Source organism: Miscanthus floridulus, chromosome 1, assembly GCF_019320115.1.
Source record: "Miscanthus floridulus cultivar M001 chromosome 1, ASM1932011v1, whole genome shotgun sequence".
Classification (NCBI taxonomy): domain Eukaryota; kingdom Viridiplantae; phylum Streptophyta; class Magnoliopsida; order Poales; family Poaceae; genus Miscanthus; species Miscanthus floridulus.
Genome location: NC_089580.1, coordinates 61,006,227 through 61,019,935, shown reverse-complemented (window position 1 = coordinate 61,019,935; position 13,709 = coordinate 61,006,227). Strand labels below are relative to the sequence as shown.

At 46.3% G+C, this 13,709-nt stretch overlaps 1 protein-coding gene across 5 annotated transcripts; it reads left to right on the top strand.

Annotated features, from left to right (window-relative positions):
- Nucleotides 1–7,781: 7,781 nt before the first annotated feature.
- LOC136484940 (uncharacterized) lies at nucleotides 7,782–10,766 on the top strand. 5 transcript variants are annotated; one of them, XM_066481919.1, is made up of 9 exons: nucleotides 7,782–8,096; nucleotides 8,238–8,358; nucleotides 8,510–8,595; nucleotides 8,701–8,795; nucleotides 8,890–8,986; nucleotides 9,133–9,247; nucleotides 9,366–9,520; nucleotides 9,594–9,719; nucleotides 10,399–10,766. In XM_066481919.1, the coding sequence occupies exons 5-9, from the start codon at nucleotides 8,960–8,962 to the stop codon at nucleotides 10,636–10,638; spliced, it is 663 nt and encodes a 220-aa protein (XP_066338016.1). In that variant the 5' UTR covers nucleotides 7,782–8,096; nucleotides 8,238–8,358; nucleotides 8,510–8,595; nucleotides 8,701–8,795; nucleotides 8,890–8,959; the 3' UTR covers nucleotides 10,639–10,766. The 5 variants fall into 5 exon arrangements, with proteins under 5 accessions (XP_066338016.1, XP_066338007.1, XP_066338022.1 ...); XM_066481910.1 differs by having other exon boundaries at nucleotides 8,228–8,358; nucleotides 8,907–8,986; XM_066481925.1 differs by having other exon boundaries at nucleotides 8,228–8,358; nucleotides 9,191–9,247.
- Nucleotides 10,767–13,709: the final 2,943 nt, after the last annotated feature.

The window sequence follows — 13,709 nt, the reverse complement described above, 5'->3', positions numbered from 1 at the left end:
TGTAGGTTGATAACCCTAACCCTAACTCTTTTCTTTTATTCTTGATTTCTCATCTCTGATCTGTTGTTTTCCTCCTCCTTCATCTCTTTGCGTAGGTCGGTAGCCGATGCGTCGTCCTCTAGCTCTATCTGTGGCTTAGAGCGACCTAGGCGGCCCCACGCACCATTGAGGAACGGTGCTGGAGAGCCCTCCACGGTCGAGGGCACCATGGCTGCCGATGACGATATCGTCTGACTGCTCACCGGCAATGACGACCTGATCGTGGCAGGCCTGGCCCCTGAGGACGATGACGACACCCGAGAGGACGCTGCTGCGTTGTTCGGTGTCGATGTCGGTAGCGGCTCTGCTGCTCCGATCGATCTGGACTGCGGCGGTGGTGAAGGGACGACGGTGATTGGGAACCCAGTCGGCTCCAACTCCAATGGCTCATCTCCATATGTTGCTGGTAACTCTAATATTGGTAAGCGTAAATCACCTGTGTGGGTTGATTTTGATGAGATATATGAGACTGTGAATGGTAGGCAGGTTTACACTAAAGCTACCTGTAAAATATGTAAGCAAACATTGTCTGCTAGATCTAATGCTGGCACTGGCCACTTGAAGAGGCACCAGAAATCTTGTAGGCAGAAAATTGATCAACGTGCTAGGGTTCAGTCTAGGCTTGCTTATAATCCTGATGGTTCTGTGCATAACTAGGATTATAAACCTAATGTTGATATATCTGAGTTGTGTCGCTTGATTGCTAGGCTTGATTTGTCGTTAGGTATTTATGAGACAGAGGCATGGGAAGAGTACATTGTTTGTGCTCATAACCCTAGGTTTGTTAAGGTATCTAGACAAACCACCACTAGCGATCTTAGCAAGCTTTTTACTGAACGTCGTAATATTATTAAAAACTTTGTGTTGTGTGCTGCTTCCTCTGTTGCTCTGACATCAGACATTTGGTCTGGTAATGCTAAGGAGGACTACATTAGTATTGTTGCTCATTATGTGAGTGCTGATTAGGAGTTACAGAAAAAGGTAATTGATCTTAGGTTGATTGAGGTAAAACATATGAATGAAAATATTGCTGAAAGAGTTGCTTGTGTAGTTCAGGAGTGTGGCAGGATATACCTCTGTTATATTCATTTGTATTCATTCTTAATCCTAGAGCTAAGTTGAGAGGTTTGTTTAATGTTCTACAAATACTTAAGGAGAACACTGGTTGTGACTACAGTTCATATTATGCTGATGTAAAAACTAAAATTTACATATTGTTTAACAAATATGAGAGAAAGTTTAATGCAGCTAGGTCTCAAAGGATTGCACAGCCTGCAAGCCATTCAGGTAAGAAAAAACATGCATGGGGAAGAATCTTTGGAGATCCTAGATCATCTGGTGTTGTTGGTCCTTCTCCTGCCTCTACCCCCACTCCATCTCTATCTGCTTCTGCTGCTGCTTGTGAGCTCTCAGCTTACCTGGACAGTGACAATGCCACTGCATATGAGGATGACTTTGATTTACTTCTCTGGTGGCGTTAACACAAACTAACATATCCAATGCTTTCTATAATGGCTAGAGATATTATGTCTGTTCCTATTTCTACTGTCTCTTCAGAATCATGTTTCAACTTGACAGGAAGGATAATTAAAGAGCGGCGGCGACGCTTGTTGTCTAAAACTGTGGAGATGCTGGCCTACATAAAGGATTGGGAGTTAGGAGAAAGAAAGTTACAGTATACTGTTGACAACCAAGAGTTGGAAGACTCCTTTAAGAATCTGTATCTTGATGAAGATACATCTGGGGTTGCTGCTGGTACTTAGTGTGAGACTTAAGAGTTGAGAGGAGAGAGTTATCTATTATTTCAGTTATCTGTATCTTGTGATCTGTGAGGCCTTTGAACAATAATGGAAGACTTAATTAAGAGTTGTATTGCACTCTTTTTCTCTTTCTAGGGTTTCTCACAAGGATGAGTTTTACCTATAAATGTTTTTAACGATGCAGTATTGCACAAACAACTCATTTATCTTAATTGTCTAGTCTCCTTTGGTGCTTTTGGTTAGAAGTTATAACTTAGAATCTGTGATAAGTTTGGAATGTTATATTTGTGATTGTGAATGAGTTTGGCTAATGGCTTGTGAATGAGTGTGAATGAATATGTGTAACTGTGAAAATTGAGAAGAGTGTTATGGGAGCAAATTTTTGAGGTGTGTTAAGGTCACCGGGCTGTGGGCTGGCACGGCACGGTGATTTGGCCGTGCTTAGCGGGCCAGCACGGCACGATTTTTGGCCCGTAGTGCTGTGCTTGAGCCGAAGGCCAGGCACGAGGCCCGTAGAGGCACGGCACGGGAGGCATGGAGTGTCGTGTCGGCCCGACCCCCTACGGGCCGTGCCTGGCCCATGCCCGTGCCGTGCCGGACCAGGGCGGCCCGATGGACAACTATAGTCTAACGCACGCAACTCCCTTCGTCTCGCACCAAATCCTGCTCCGGAGGCAGTGTCCGTCCGAACAGAGCTCCGCGCCTGCACTGCACCCGATGCCTGTCCGCATCACATCCCATGCCCTGTGCCCACCTGCATCGTGCGCCAGCGTTTGGTACCGTGCCCCCGCGTCCACACGTGAACCATAGCAGTGCCCCGACAGCAGCACCAGGCCTACCGCGCCCATACCCCGCTTTTACAACATAAGTTTGAAACATTTGAAACACATGAAAACAAACACTTCAAACATGTGTGTGCAGCCATAGCAGACATATAGGACATTGTCGACGAAATATGGTCGGCAGTCCACCGAGGGGGGTGCCCGTGGTGGTAGATTGTCGGTAGACGATGCGTGTAATCAGGAACCAGATGGTGACACAAGGCGCAGAGACAGCGATTTAGACAGGTTCGGGCCGTCTGGTCGACGTAATACCCTACGTCCTGTGTCTTTGGTGTATTGTATTGAGATGTATACTGTATGATCTGTCCCTGAGGGGGACCCCTGCCTCTCCTTATATACTCTAGAGGAGGAGGGTTACAAGTAAAGTATCCTATTTGGTACTATTATAATATATAGTACAACTTGTAATCTTGATGTGCACGCCTTGATCTTACGGGCCGGGCCACCTCGGATGGTGCGGCCCATGTACCATCTTGTGGTACCCGGGGGTATATCCCCCACAGCTAGTCCCCGAGCGTCATGTATTCTGATGCGACACGCCGTTTCAACCTTCTCCGAACAGTGAGACTTGAGTTCTTGACATCTCCAACCACCGTTGTCGCCGGAGAAGTAGGTTGTTCAAAGAATGTATGGAGCTCTTAAGAAGAAAGAAAAAGATTTCCGTCCTGGGAAGTGTGCCCACTTGTATTTCTGAAAAGAAATGTAAGTGTGTCTTGAAGCGTAGCGTCTTTGATCGTCAGAGGCGTAGTGGTCGAAAAACAAACACATTCACCGCAAGGTGAAGTGTGCCCACTTAGTCCCCGAGCCTGGTAGTAGGTGACGTAGGCACGTGGTGCCAGGGTCTAAAAAGAAATCCCAGTTAAGTTGAGAATCCAACCGTCGTACAGACGATACAAGATGCACCGGCAGGTGCATCGTACCGATGTAGTCCCCGAGCTTGCTGGAAGGCGAGGTATGAGCCTTGTAGCAAGGTCTAAATGAGAAAGAATATCCCCAACTGTATGCGAGTTGCCTGTCGCATGTAGTCGAGACGCAAAGTCCCTGAGCCGTGGTCGGAGAGTGGTCGAGGCAGTCCCCGAGCATAGGTCGAGGAGCGAGCGATGAAGTCCCCGAGCCGTGGTCGAAGAGTGATCGAGACAGTCCCCGAGCACAGGTCGAGGAGCGAGCGACGAAGTCCCTGAGCCATGGTCGGAGAGTGATCGAGGCAGTCCCCGAGCATAGGTCGAGGAGCGAGCGACGAAGTCCCCGAGCCATGGTCGGAGAGTGATCGAGGCAGTCCCCGAGCACAGGTCGAGGAGCGACCGACGAAGTCCCCGAGACGTGGTCGGAGCTCAGCGGAGCTGCTCGAGATGTGATCGACGTGGTCAGAGCTCGGAGTGGTCTGGCGAGAAGTCCCAGAGCACGGAGTGGTCTGGCGAGTCTCCGAGCACGAGCGTGGTCTGGCCAGAGTCCTCGAGACGAGCGTGGCCTGGCCAGAGTCCTCGAGCACCGTAGGGGTTTTGGCGAACCATGAAGCATGAGCTCGCTGACCGAACTGTGTTCCTGAAAAATAAACACGGAGAGCGGTAGTACATGATGGTGTACGAAATATATTGACCTCTCTATAGGAGGTGAAGTAAACACTTGGTGTTCGGTTGGCAATGAATTATACTTGGTGCAATATTCGAAAAATAACATTAGTTGTTTTTAGCCCTTTTGTTATGTAGAGGCGTAGCGCGATGTATTAACCTGTCCTGAAGAATGCGCCAGCCCTGGGCTGACCAACATCTCGTAGCGCGAGGTACGGAACGCTGCCGCGCGTAGAGTGCCAGTGTTACCAGGGAGCGACTGCCGACTACCCGTAGCGCAGAGGGCGGACTCTCATGCACGCGTGGGGTGGAGCCGGAGACAGTGCCGGCTCTGGGATTCTCAAGCAGGAAGGAAAACGTATCGGCGAACCGTTGTAAAAACTTATACATGTTTTGGACTGTATGTATGGAGAAAATTCGACGCGGAGCGCACCCTAAGGGTGGTCGGCGGAGGTGTACGATGATCGAAGAAATTTTCAATTAAAAATAATACTTAGCTTTATTGACGATCGGTGGGTGTAGTCGGTGTGTTGCGATGTTCGAGAGATGGCTTGACGTGTCGTTGGCGATGAAGTTGTCCAGTCCTCGAGCTGTCGTCATGACTGTGGTCGCGATTGTCGTAGCGCCGTTCTTCGCGGCGATCATCATTGGGACGTAGTCTTGTGGTCGAGGTGGTCGAAGCTCGGCGGAGCTGCTCGGGACGTGGTCGACGTGGTCGGAGCTCGGCGGAGCTGCTCGGGACGTGGTCGACATGGTCGCGGTCGACGTGGTCGGAGCTCGGCGGAGCTGCTCGGGACGTGGTCGACGTGGTCCGTGGTCGACGTGATCCGGATGGCTTGCTTGTGGCTCGATGCAGTCGGACGGGCGCGTGGGGTTGTAGTTGTAGTCGCGCTTGCGTCGGAGCCATGATGACGTTGAGGTCTTGATCTTCGAGAATTGTTGCCGCTGCGGATTTGTACTCCTTCCCAAACGTCGGCACAGTGTTGGATCTTGTCGTAATACACGCATGCATCTTCCTGTATCTGAGCGATGCACGCATGCAGATACATATACATGTACACGCAAGAAGCCAAGTTCGGACCGGCTTGCATGCTGCTACATATTGTCGGAACTTCCGGGAAAGTCAGAGTTGTTGATCGAGACGGAGTTGAAGTCGAGCTCAGCGGGCAGAGTCGGAATCGGTACCAGGTGAGTCGATCCCAGTACGGTGCTTGATGATGCCGCTGATGAAGTGGTTTACGATCGAGACGAGGCGGTTGCTCATGGACCAGGCGATGAGCACGTGTGAGCCCGAAGGAGATCTGAGCTATCTTCAGCTTGCATGGCACTGTAGATCACACAGCCTTCGATTTCTTGCTTGCCTGACAGCTTGCACCCGAACGTTCATGCATGCGGTGGACTGGTAGCCAGCAACAACCAACATGCAAGTCCAATCTAGTCCTGTAGGGTTACGATGAACTGACGTCATGGTTCGTAGAAGTAGTGGCCGATGCCAAATCTGCGGTAGTAGATTCTGAACGCCCCTTTCAATGACGCTGCTGAAGCTGGGAAGCAGACCCGATCTCGTTGAAATCTCGGCTTGCTTCCCAGGTATACGACGCCGGAGACGACGCCGTAGATAGCCGACTTAACGACGAGTTCGCGCAGCGACGTCAAGCCACTGCAAGAGCCTCAAGACGACGACTCCATCGTAGGTGAAGGACGCCGCCGCCAGAAGCTAAATTGCCACGGATGGCATTGATCTTCAGATCCCATCTGGTTCGCCGTAGATCAGCGCGCACGGTCCCCTAAAGGGGTCCCCTACCTGGCGCGCCACTGTCGACGAAATATGGTCGGCAGTCCACCGAGGGGGGTGCCCGTGGTGGTAGATTGTCGGTAGACGATGCGTGTAATCAGGAACCAGATAGTGACACAAGGCGCAGAGACAGCGATTTAGACAGGTTCGGGCCGTCTGGTCGACGTAATACCCTACGTCCTGTGTCTTTGGTGTATTGTATTGAGATGTATACTGTATGATCTGTCCCTGAGGGGGACCCCTGCCTCTCCTTATATACTCTAGAGGAGGAGGGTTACAAGTAAAGTATCCTATTTGGTACTATTATAATATCTAGTACAACTTGTAATCTTGATGTGCACGCCTTGATCTTACGGGCCGGGCCACCTCGGATGGTGTGGCCCATGTACCATCTTGTGGTACCCGGGGGTATATCCCCCACAGACATCTAGATGAAAACACTTGAAACATGCGTGTGAAACAACTGAAATAATTTAAACATAGACTTAAAACATATGTATATTGTCATTGCAACATATGAAACCTCCCAGATCTACTTTTGCACTACCTCCGTCCCTAAAATAATGCAACTATGGGTTGCGTGCCACAAAAAGTGATTTATGTTTGACTAAGTTTCTAGTGAGTGGTATTCACATTTATGGCTCTAAATTAATTTATTATGAAAATACATTTCGTAATTAATCTAATAGTATTAGTTTGAGATTATAAATATTTATAATTTTATATCTATAATTGGTCAAACTTGATATAATAAAACACGTCACTGTTCCAGAATTGCATTCTTTTGAGGACGATGGTAGTAACATCCATACGAAATACTTGAAACATAAGTTGGAAACGTCTGAAACACTGCGAAACATAGCGTCGCTGGCGGCCACAGCCTATCTGGTGGGGAACTCCGGTAGCCAGCAAACTCGGGTTAGGGAGACGTCGAGAGCAACGGTCCAGCGTACACCCCGGGCGGAGCAGGCCTCCCCTTTCTACCGACGGGCGCGCTGGATGGGGTGCAAGCACAGACCTCCGCTGCCTCTCCTTCTGCGACGGGCGAGGTGGATACGGGGGCGTAGAGCAGCGCGGGATGTGGCCGGGCGCGGCAACGGAGAGGAACGCGGACGGAAGGCGTGGTCGCGGAGGGCAGGCACGGGCTCGCGGCGCTGCGTTGATATTTTCTTTTAAGAAACTAAGGTACTTTGAGGGGGAGCGGATAAGAATGCCTCGTGGGTATTGCGGCCCACCAATAGGATGTGTGAATTTTATCAATTTTCTGTGTTTTTTTTTCTGTTTCTACGATATTCGTGTACAGTTCTATCAAATTCGAGGAGCATCGAAGAATCAACACAGCGCTCTCTGTCGGACGAGCTCAACCCAGTCGAATTGATAGATCTACATATATATAATTGGGCAAACAGAGATACTCCAACAGGTTTCATTTCGTCTCCAAATGAATTTGTGTTCCAGCCGATCGTCATCCTAGCAGCCTAGCACGCACAAGACGCGGAATTTTTACATATTTACCATCACGGCGATGTGAGTGATATAAGAAATATCATGTCAGTGACTCATGTGTCAGTGAGATACTGTAAGAGTGATAAATATGTAAATGGCCCACAAGACGCCGCCCTTTGCCCTTTGCAGAATTGCAGCCGCCAGCCAGCCGGCCTCCTGTCTCTTTTCCCCTGCGTTGCCGTCGTCTGCGTGGCAGCTCTGCAGCTGCAGATGCCGATCAGGTGACGCGTCACGTGACGGCGACGCTCCCATGTAGACACGGCCAGGGCAGCAATGCAAACAAAGCAAAACTCCGCTGCTCCGGATCGCGCGCGCGCGCGTGACAGCAATAGCACGCTGCTAGCTGACCTCACCTTATCCGGACACCCACACGGACACGGGCGCTAACAAGCGGCGGCGGCGCCATGGAGCGGAGGCTGTCGGCGGTGTCCAGGCGGTCCGCGCCGTCGCCCATCCAGCAGCTGTCCCACCTGGCGCAGCGCGTCGGCGCCGTCAACCTCGCCGAGGGCTTCCCCGACTTCCCCGCGCCGCCCCACGTCAAGGCCGCCGCTGCCGCCGCCATCGCCGCGGACCTCAACCAGTACAGGTTCCTTCGCCACGACACCTCCTCCTCCTCCTCTAGCGCAGTAGGCAGTAGCGCTCAGGGCCGGGAAATGTTTCCCGTTCCACTTCCATTTCCACTTCGACTCCGCCGCGACTGACTGCAGCGGCGCGTAGGCATGTGCAGAGGATCTGCGACATTCTCGCCAACACGATGAAACGGGACCATGGCCTCGACGTCGACCCGCTCACGGACTTCGTCATCTGCTGCGGTCAATCCGAAGCATTCGCTGCAGCTATCTTTGCAAGTACTCCCTCCATTCCAAATTATAAGACGTTTAGCTTTTCTACATACATTGAAGTAGTAGAGTACAGACTAGTCGGCAATTGTGCTAGTTTCAGAACCTTGTGGGCATTCTTCCTGATGATGGATATGCATTTGCTTCTCCTTCCTTGCAGCAATCGACCAAGGAGATGAAGTTTTGCTCTTCGACCCTGCTTATGAAACGTATGAGACATAAATTGAGCTAGCTCGAGGCGTCCCTGTAAGATCATTTTTCTAGTTCAGAAATTCAGAGTTTTGTTTTGTTTTGAATGTAGCAAGCATGATGATTCAGAATTCAGTATCCGATCCATAATTAAATTTTTAGGTGTATGTGCCATTGGATCCACCTTCTTGGACTCTGAACGAAGACAGTTTTCTGAAATCTTTTACAAGTCGGACCAAGGCAGTGGTCTTGAACAGGTCATTGTTTGATTCATGCTGTTACCCGTGTGTGGATATGTTTGTGCATAACTTTTTTTTTGACTTGTGAAACGACCAAATCTTACACCTGCAGCCCGCACAATCCAACAGGGAAGGTCTTCAGCAAAGAGGAGTTGCTTATTATCTCCCAGGCTTGTCAGAAAATGGACTGCTTTGCGATAACTGATGAGGTACATCTGTGATGTGATGAGCAATATGGATTGTTCTTATCCCCACACATAGTGAAAATTCGTGAGCTTTTTTTATACATATTTTTCCAAAGAAAATTTTCATAAAATCTGTCTACCTCGTCTCAATGTGTGTAAATATCTTCCAGGTTTATGAGTATATTACTTACGATGCGAACAAGCATATCTCACTGGCTTCTCTTCCAGGGATGCAAGAGAGGACCATCATCACATCCTCACTGTCAAAAACTTACAGTGTAACCGGTGAGCACAACTCGGAATTTGCTGCGCAGTTTGTTGTGACACAACCAACAATAGAAATAGCAACTTTTTTGTGACTTGTGAGATGACACTTGACAAATTAACTGTCTGGACTGACTAGGTTGGAGACTCGGTTGGGCTTGTGCAGCAGCAAGCATCGCCTCAGCTATTAGAAATACCCACATAAAATTAACAGATTCAGCTCCTGCACCATTCCAAGAAGCTGCGTTGATTGCATTAACAAGCACAGCAGATTACTACACATCCCTGAAAAAAGTGAGCCTTAATTCTAACCATGTTTCTTTCAGATTGAGCTATCTTACCTTGCAATTGTGATGACTTTGGCTAGGACTATGAGGAGAAAAGAGACTTCATCCTTCAGTTGCTGAAAGACTTAGGCTTCAAAATCAGCTTCAAGCCACAAGGTTCAGTATTTGCGTTTGCTGAGCTGCCAAGGTCCTGTCAACTTTCAGATGTGAGTTTCTTCAATGAGAAATCGAACTACATCTGAAGCATTTTTCTCTGTACAGTGGAACTCAGATGGGACCATTTTTCTTGAGCTTAAATACGAAACTTTGAATTTGCTAATGTTGAAAACAAAAATCACTTTGTTTCTAGTAACACAATAACATAAGTAGCTAGTAACACGAGTTTGTACTATATTGATCTTAACTTCACAAGCTTACACACATTGCTTGATCTTCACAATCAAGCTTTACTATCACACATACACATTAGCTTACTATACACCATACACTAGCTTGATCTTCACAGCCAGGCTCTATCTTCTATCTCAAACTCACTTCTACACAGGAGGATTGCTGCCTCTTTTATAGGACTTTCAGGTCAGTTGCTACAGGAACCAACCTGATAGTACACAGCTCATATTCTCCCACTTGCTAGTTAAGCAACCTGTAAAAACCAAATTTGCTCCATTTTCACCCCAGCAGCTTGCTTCTTGCAATGGTAAACTTCAAGTTCACTAACAACTAGCTAGTACTAGAAACTTCATAGTTCATAGCTGCTGTCTTCATTAGCTTTCTCACCCATAAACCATATAGGCCTATACATGGATTGTTAACACTAATATACTTATATGACAAGATAAATCCTAACAGCATTGGTCCTTTTTTCCCCTGGACTATGCAATTCAGATAGAATTTGTGATGAAGTTGATCAACGATGCTGGTGTGGCTGCCGTGCCTGGCCGTGGGTTCTTCCACAAGACGTTTGACGGTGAAAGCTACTGTCACCGGTATGTCAGGTTTGCATTCTGCAAAGGCGATGACACACTGAAGGCTGCTGCCATGAAGATGAGGAAGCTGGCAAGCAGGCAGGGAGAACCATGGCTTACTGGCAGACACGAAGATCAGACTATGCCCGCCTCTAATTGATCAAAACCTTTTCATTGTTTTACTAGAATAGATTTATTCCTCTTTTTAGTTTCTGGATACAACTTTGATGTCATGTCATGTCATGTTTCATTCCGTACAATATACTCTACTTTGACAGAGCAACCACATGAACGCGTCCCATAAAAGTGTAACAACTACTTGCATCTTTTTTGTGCTGCTGCGTTGTGATGCCTGCTAATGCTAACATGATATCGTAGGATCGTGTGTTTTTTTTCTCCTTGGTAGCACAAATCCTAGCATGTTTTAGTTGACTATATTGAAACCACTATTGTTTGATTGTTTAGGTTAGTAGAGTTTTATAATAGTTGGAAAAAATATGGACTGTTCATTGATAGAGATCGGATTGTGAAAAAATAGAAAGTCCTAAAGAAAAGGTACCTGGAACCTCATACCATGCTCTAGGTGTTTGCTTTAATCCATATAGTGCCTTGCTAAGCTTGTATACATGGTTGGGTCTTTTAGCATCTTCTCTCCAAGTTGTTCATTTGTTGTAGTGATCATTCTTTGAAGAATTGGGGATTTGCATTGGTTATTTGCAGTTTTCATAATGCTTATTCACTAAATTGCTTCATATCTCATTAGTTCTTTATTTACAATTGTCACTAATTCACCAAAACCTATGATAAGGTCAGATGCACTTTTAGGATTAGTCTGTTGGTGAATTTTACTTCCTTTGTTGTGTTTGGAGCTGAGGTGGTCGGTTTCTTTGTGTATGTTCTAGCATTGTGTTCTTGTATTCCCACAAGCTATGTGGTAGTGCTCGTATCTTTGCGCTTCGAGGTTCTCTTGAAGTTATGTTGTTGTAAATCTCTTCCTCTGACGAAATATGTGCTCAGGCACGGTCACATAATGGTTGTCATGATTGCTCTCCTGGTACTGATAAATATGCAATGATTACCTTGAAATTTAGCTTGAGTTGTGCAGTTAGAAATCATTTAAGATATAATGTGTAACTAGATCTGTATAATGTTCTGATCACAAGCTTACATGTGGAGTATGTTTCAGACTTGGGCATGGCCCTGGTTTGATAAGAGTATAACTAAAATAAAAAATGATCTACTTCTGAGAATTTTTATTATCCCTAGTGATATAAGGGCCCGTTTGGATCCTTGAATTGAATTCATTCTAATAATTACAATTTAGATATAGATTAATTAAGCTAATATAGTTGTATATGGAATATATTTGTATATTTATTGTTAGGCATACAAGGGACATACTTATATGTTGTATTTCTATTGTAGGGAAGTGAGTTGAAGAGTGTACTATAAGTTGGAGAGTAGAATTATAGCATAGTGATCTATAGAATCCATTTTCATTTCTCACCCTATGAATTTGAGATATGCTTATTTGTGAACTTGGAAAAGTTATGGAATGTCAAATTCCAAACCAAATAGTCTAATCCATTAAGTAGATTTCAATTCCTTCAAAATGGAGGGATTCAAACGGAGATTTCGTACTGTGTCTGTTCTATCTCCATTAAAAGATTTTAGCTGTGTGACTGTCCTAAGCTACTTCATTGCTCCTGTAAAAGAACCTTGCCAGATGGGGAGTGCACTAATAAGCTCTGAAAATCCCCGACTTTCTCTGACATAGCCGCACCATAACCGGCTGACATGATCTGCAACTACTTCATAGTAGGAGAGCCCACAACAATAGTCCCTGTACTGATTTTTTTTTTTTAATTTCAGGTTGCGGGTGTCTCTTTGAGCTTACCGCTTCACTTCAAGAGTGTCGACCGATGTTTCACTTCATTGCTCTTGTACAAGAGTAAAAATCATGAATGAATATAACAATTTTCATGAATAATAGCTTCCTCAGATCTAAGTTCTGAACAATCGACCACACAGCTACCACAAAAACTTGCGTTGGTCCAAGTTTTCAAAATCGAGACATGTTTCAAACAAATGTGAAAGGCTGACATGTCATCAAAATTTCCAAAGACTACTTGCATCTTTTTCGTGCTGCTGCGTTGTGATGCCCGCTATTGCTAACATGATATCGTAGGATGGTGTTTTTTTTTCTCCTTGATAGCACAAATCCTTATGTTTTAGTCGACTATATTGAAACCATTATTGCTTGATTGTTTAGGTTAGTAGAAGCTTGCCTAACAAGAAACTTAATTGTTCCCTGTGGTTCTGTTACAAGTTTTATAATAGTTGGAAAAAATATGGACTATTCATTGATTGATATTGGATTGTGGAAAAATAGAAAGTCCTAAAGGAAAGGTATATGGAACCTCATACCATGCTCTAGGTGTTTGCTTTAATCCATATAGTGGGTTGCTAAGCTTGCATACATGGTTGAGTCTTTTAGCATCTTCTCTCCAAGTTGTTCATTTGTTGTAGTGATCATTCTTTTGAAGAATTAGCGATTTGCATTGGTCATTTGCAGTTTTAATAATGCTTATTCACTACATTGCTTCATATCTCATTAGTTCTTTATTTACATTGTCACTAATTCACCAAAACCTATGATAGGGTTAGATGCACTTTTAAGATTAGTGTGGTGGTGAATTTTACTTCCTTTGTTGTGTTTGGAGCTGAGGTGGTCGGTTTCTTTGTGTATGTTCTAGCATTGTGTTCTTGTGTTCCCACAAGCTATGCGGTAGTGTCTGAATTTTTTATATTTTAGCTCTTTTTTTAAAAGTTTATCACAAATAGACCCCTGGCGGAAAGAATTCAGAAAATGGACCCTTAGCTCGGCGCCATTGGTGCTGGCGCCGAGCTAACATGTCTCGGCGCCATTGGTGCTGGCGCCGAGCTAACACGTCTTGGCGCTAGTGTCTCTGGCGCCGAGCTCCTGGGCACGGTAGATGATATGGCAGTGAGATCGGCGCCATAGTGACTGGCGCCGTCACTCTGGCGCCGAGCTCACTACCATTTAACCCCGGCCAACCTTCCTGCCTGAGCGTTCTTCCTCTTCTTTCTCCTCCCTCTCGGGTTTTTTTTCTCTCCCCACTTCACCCTACCTCACGAATCGGCATATTAGACCTTGAAAACTTTGATTTGATCCATAGATCTTCGAGAGCAAGGTATCCTCGCTCCCCT

Coding starts and splice junctions, on each gene's coding strand:
- LOC136484940 (XM_066481919.1), top strand. CDS start 8,960: ATGGACTGCTTTGCGATAACTGATGAG. Junction 8,987..9,132: donor GCTTTGCGATAACTGATGAG/GTACATCTGTGA, acceptor AATATCTTCCAG/GTTTATGAGTATATTACTTA. Junction 9,248..9,365: donor AAAAACTTACAGTGTAACCG/GTGAGCACAACT, acceptor TGGACTGACTAG/GTTGGAGACTCGGTTGGGCT.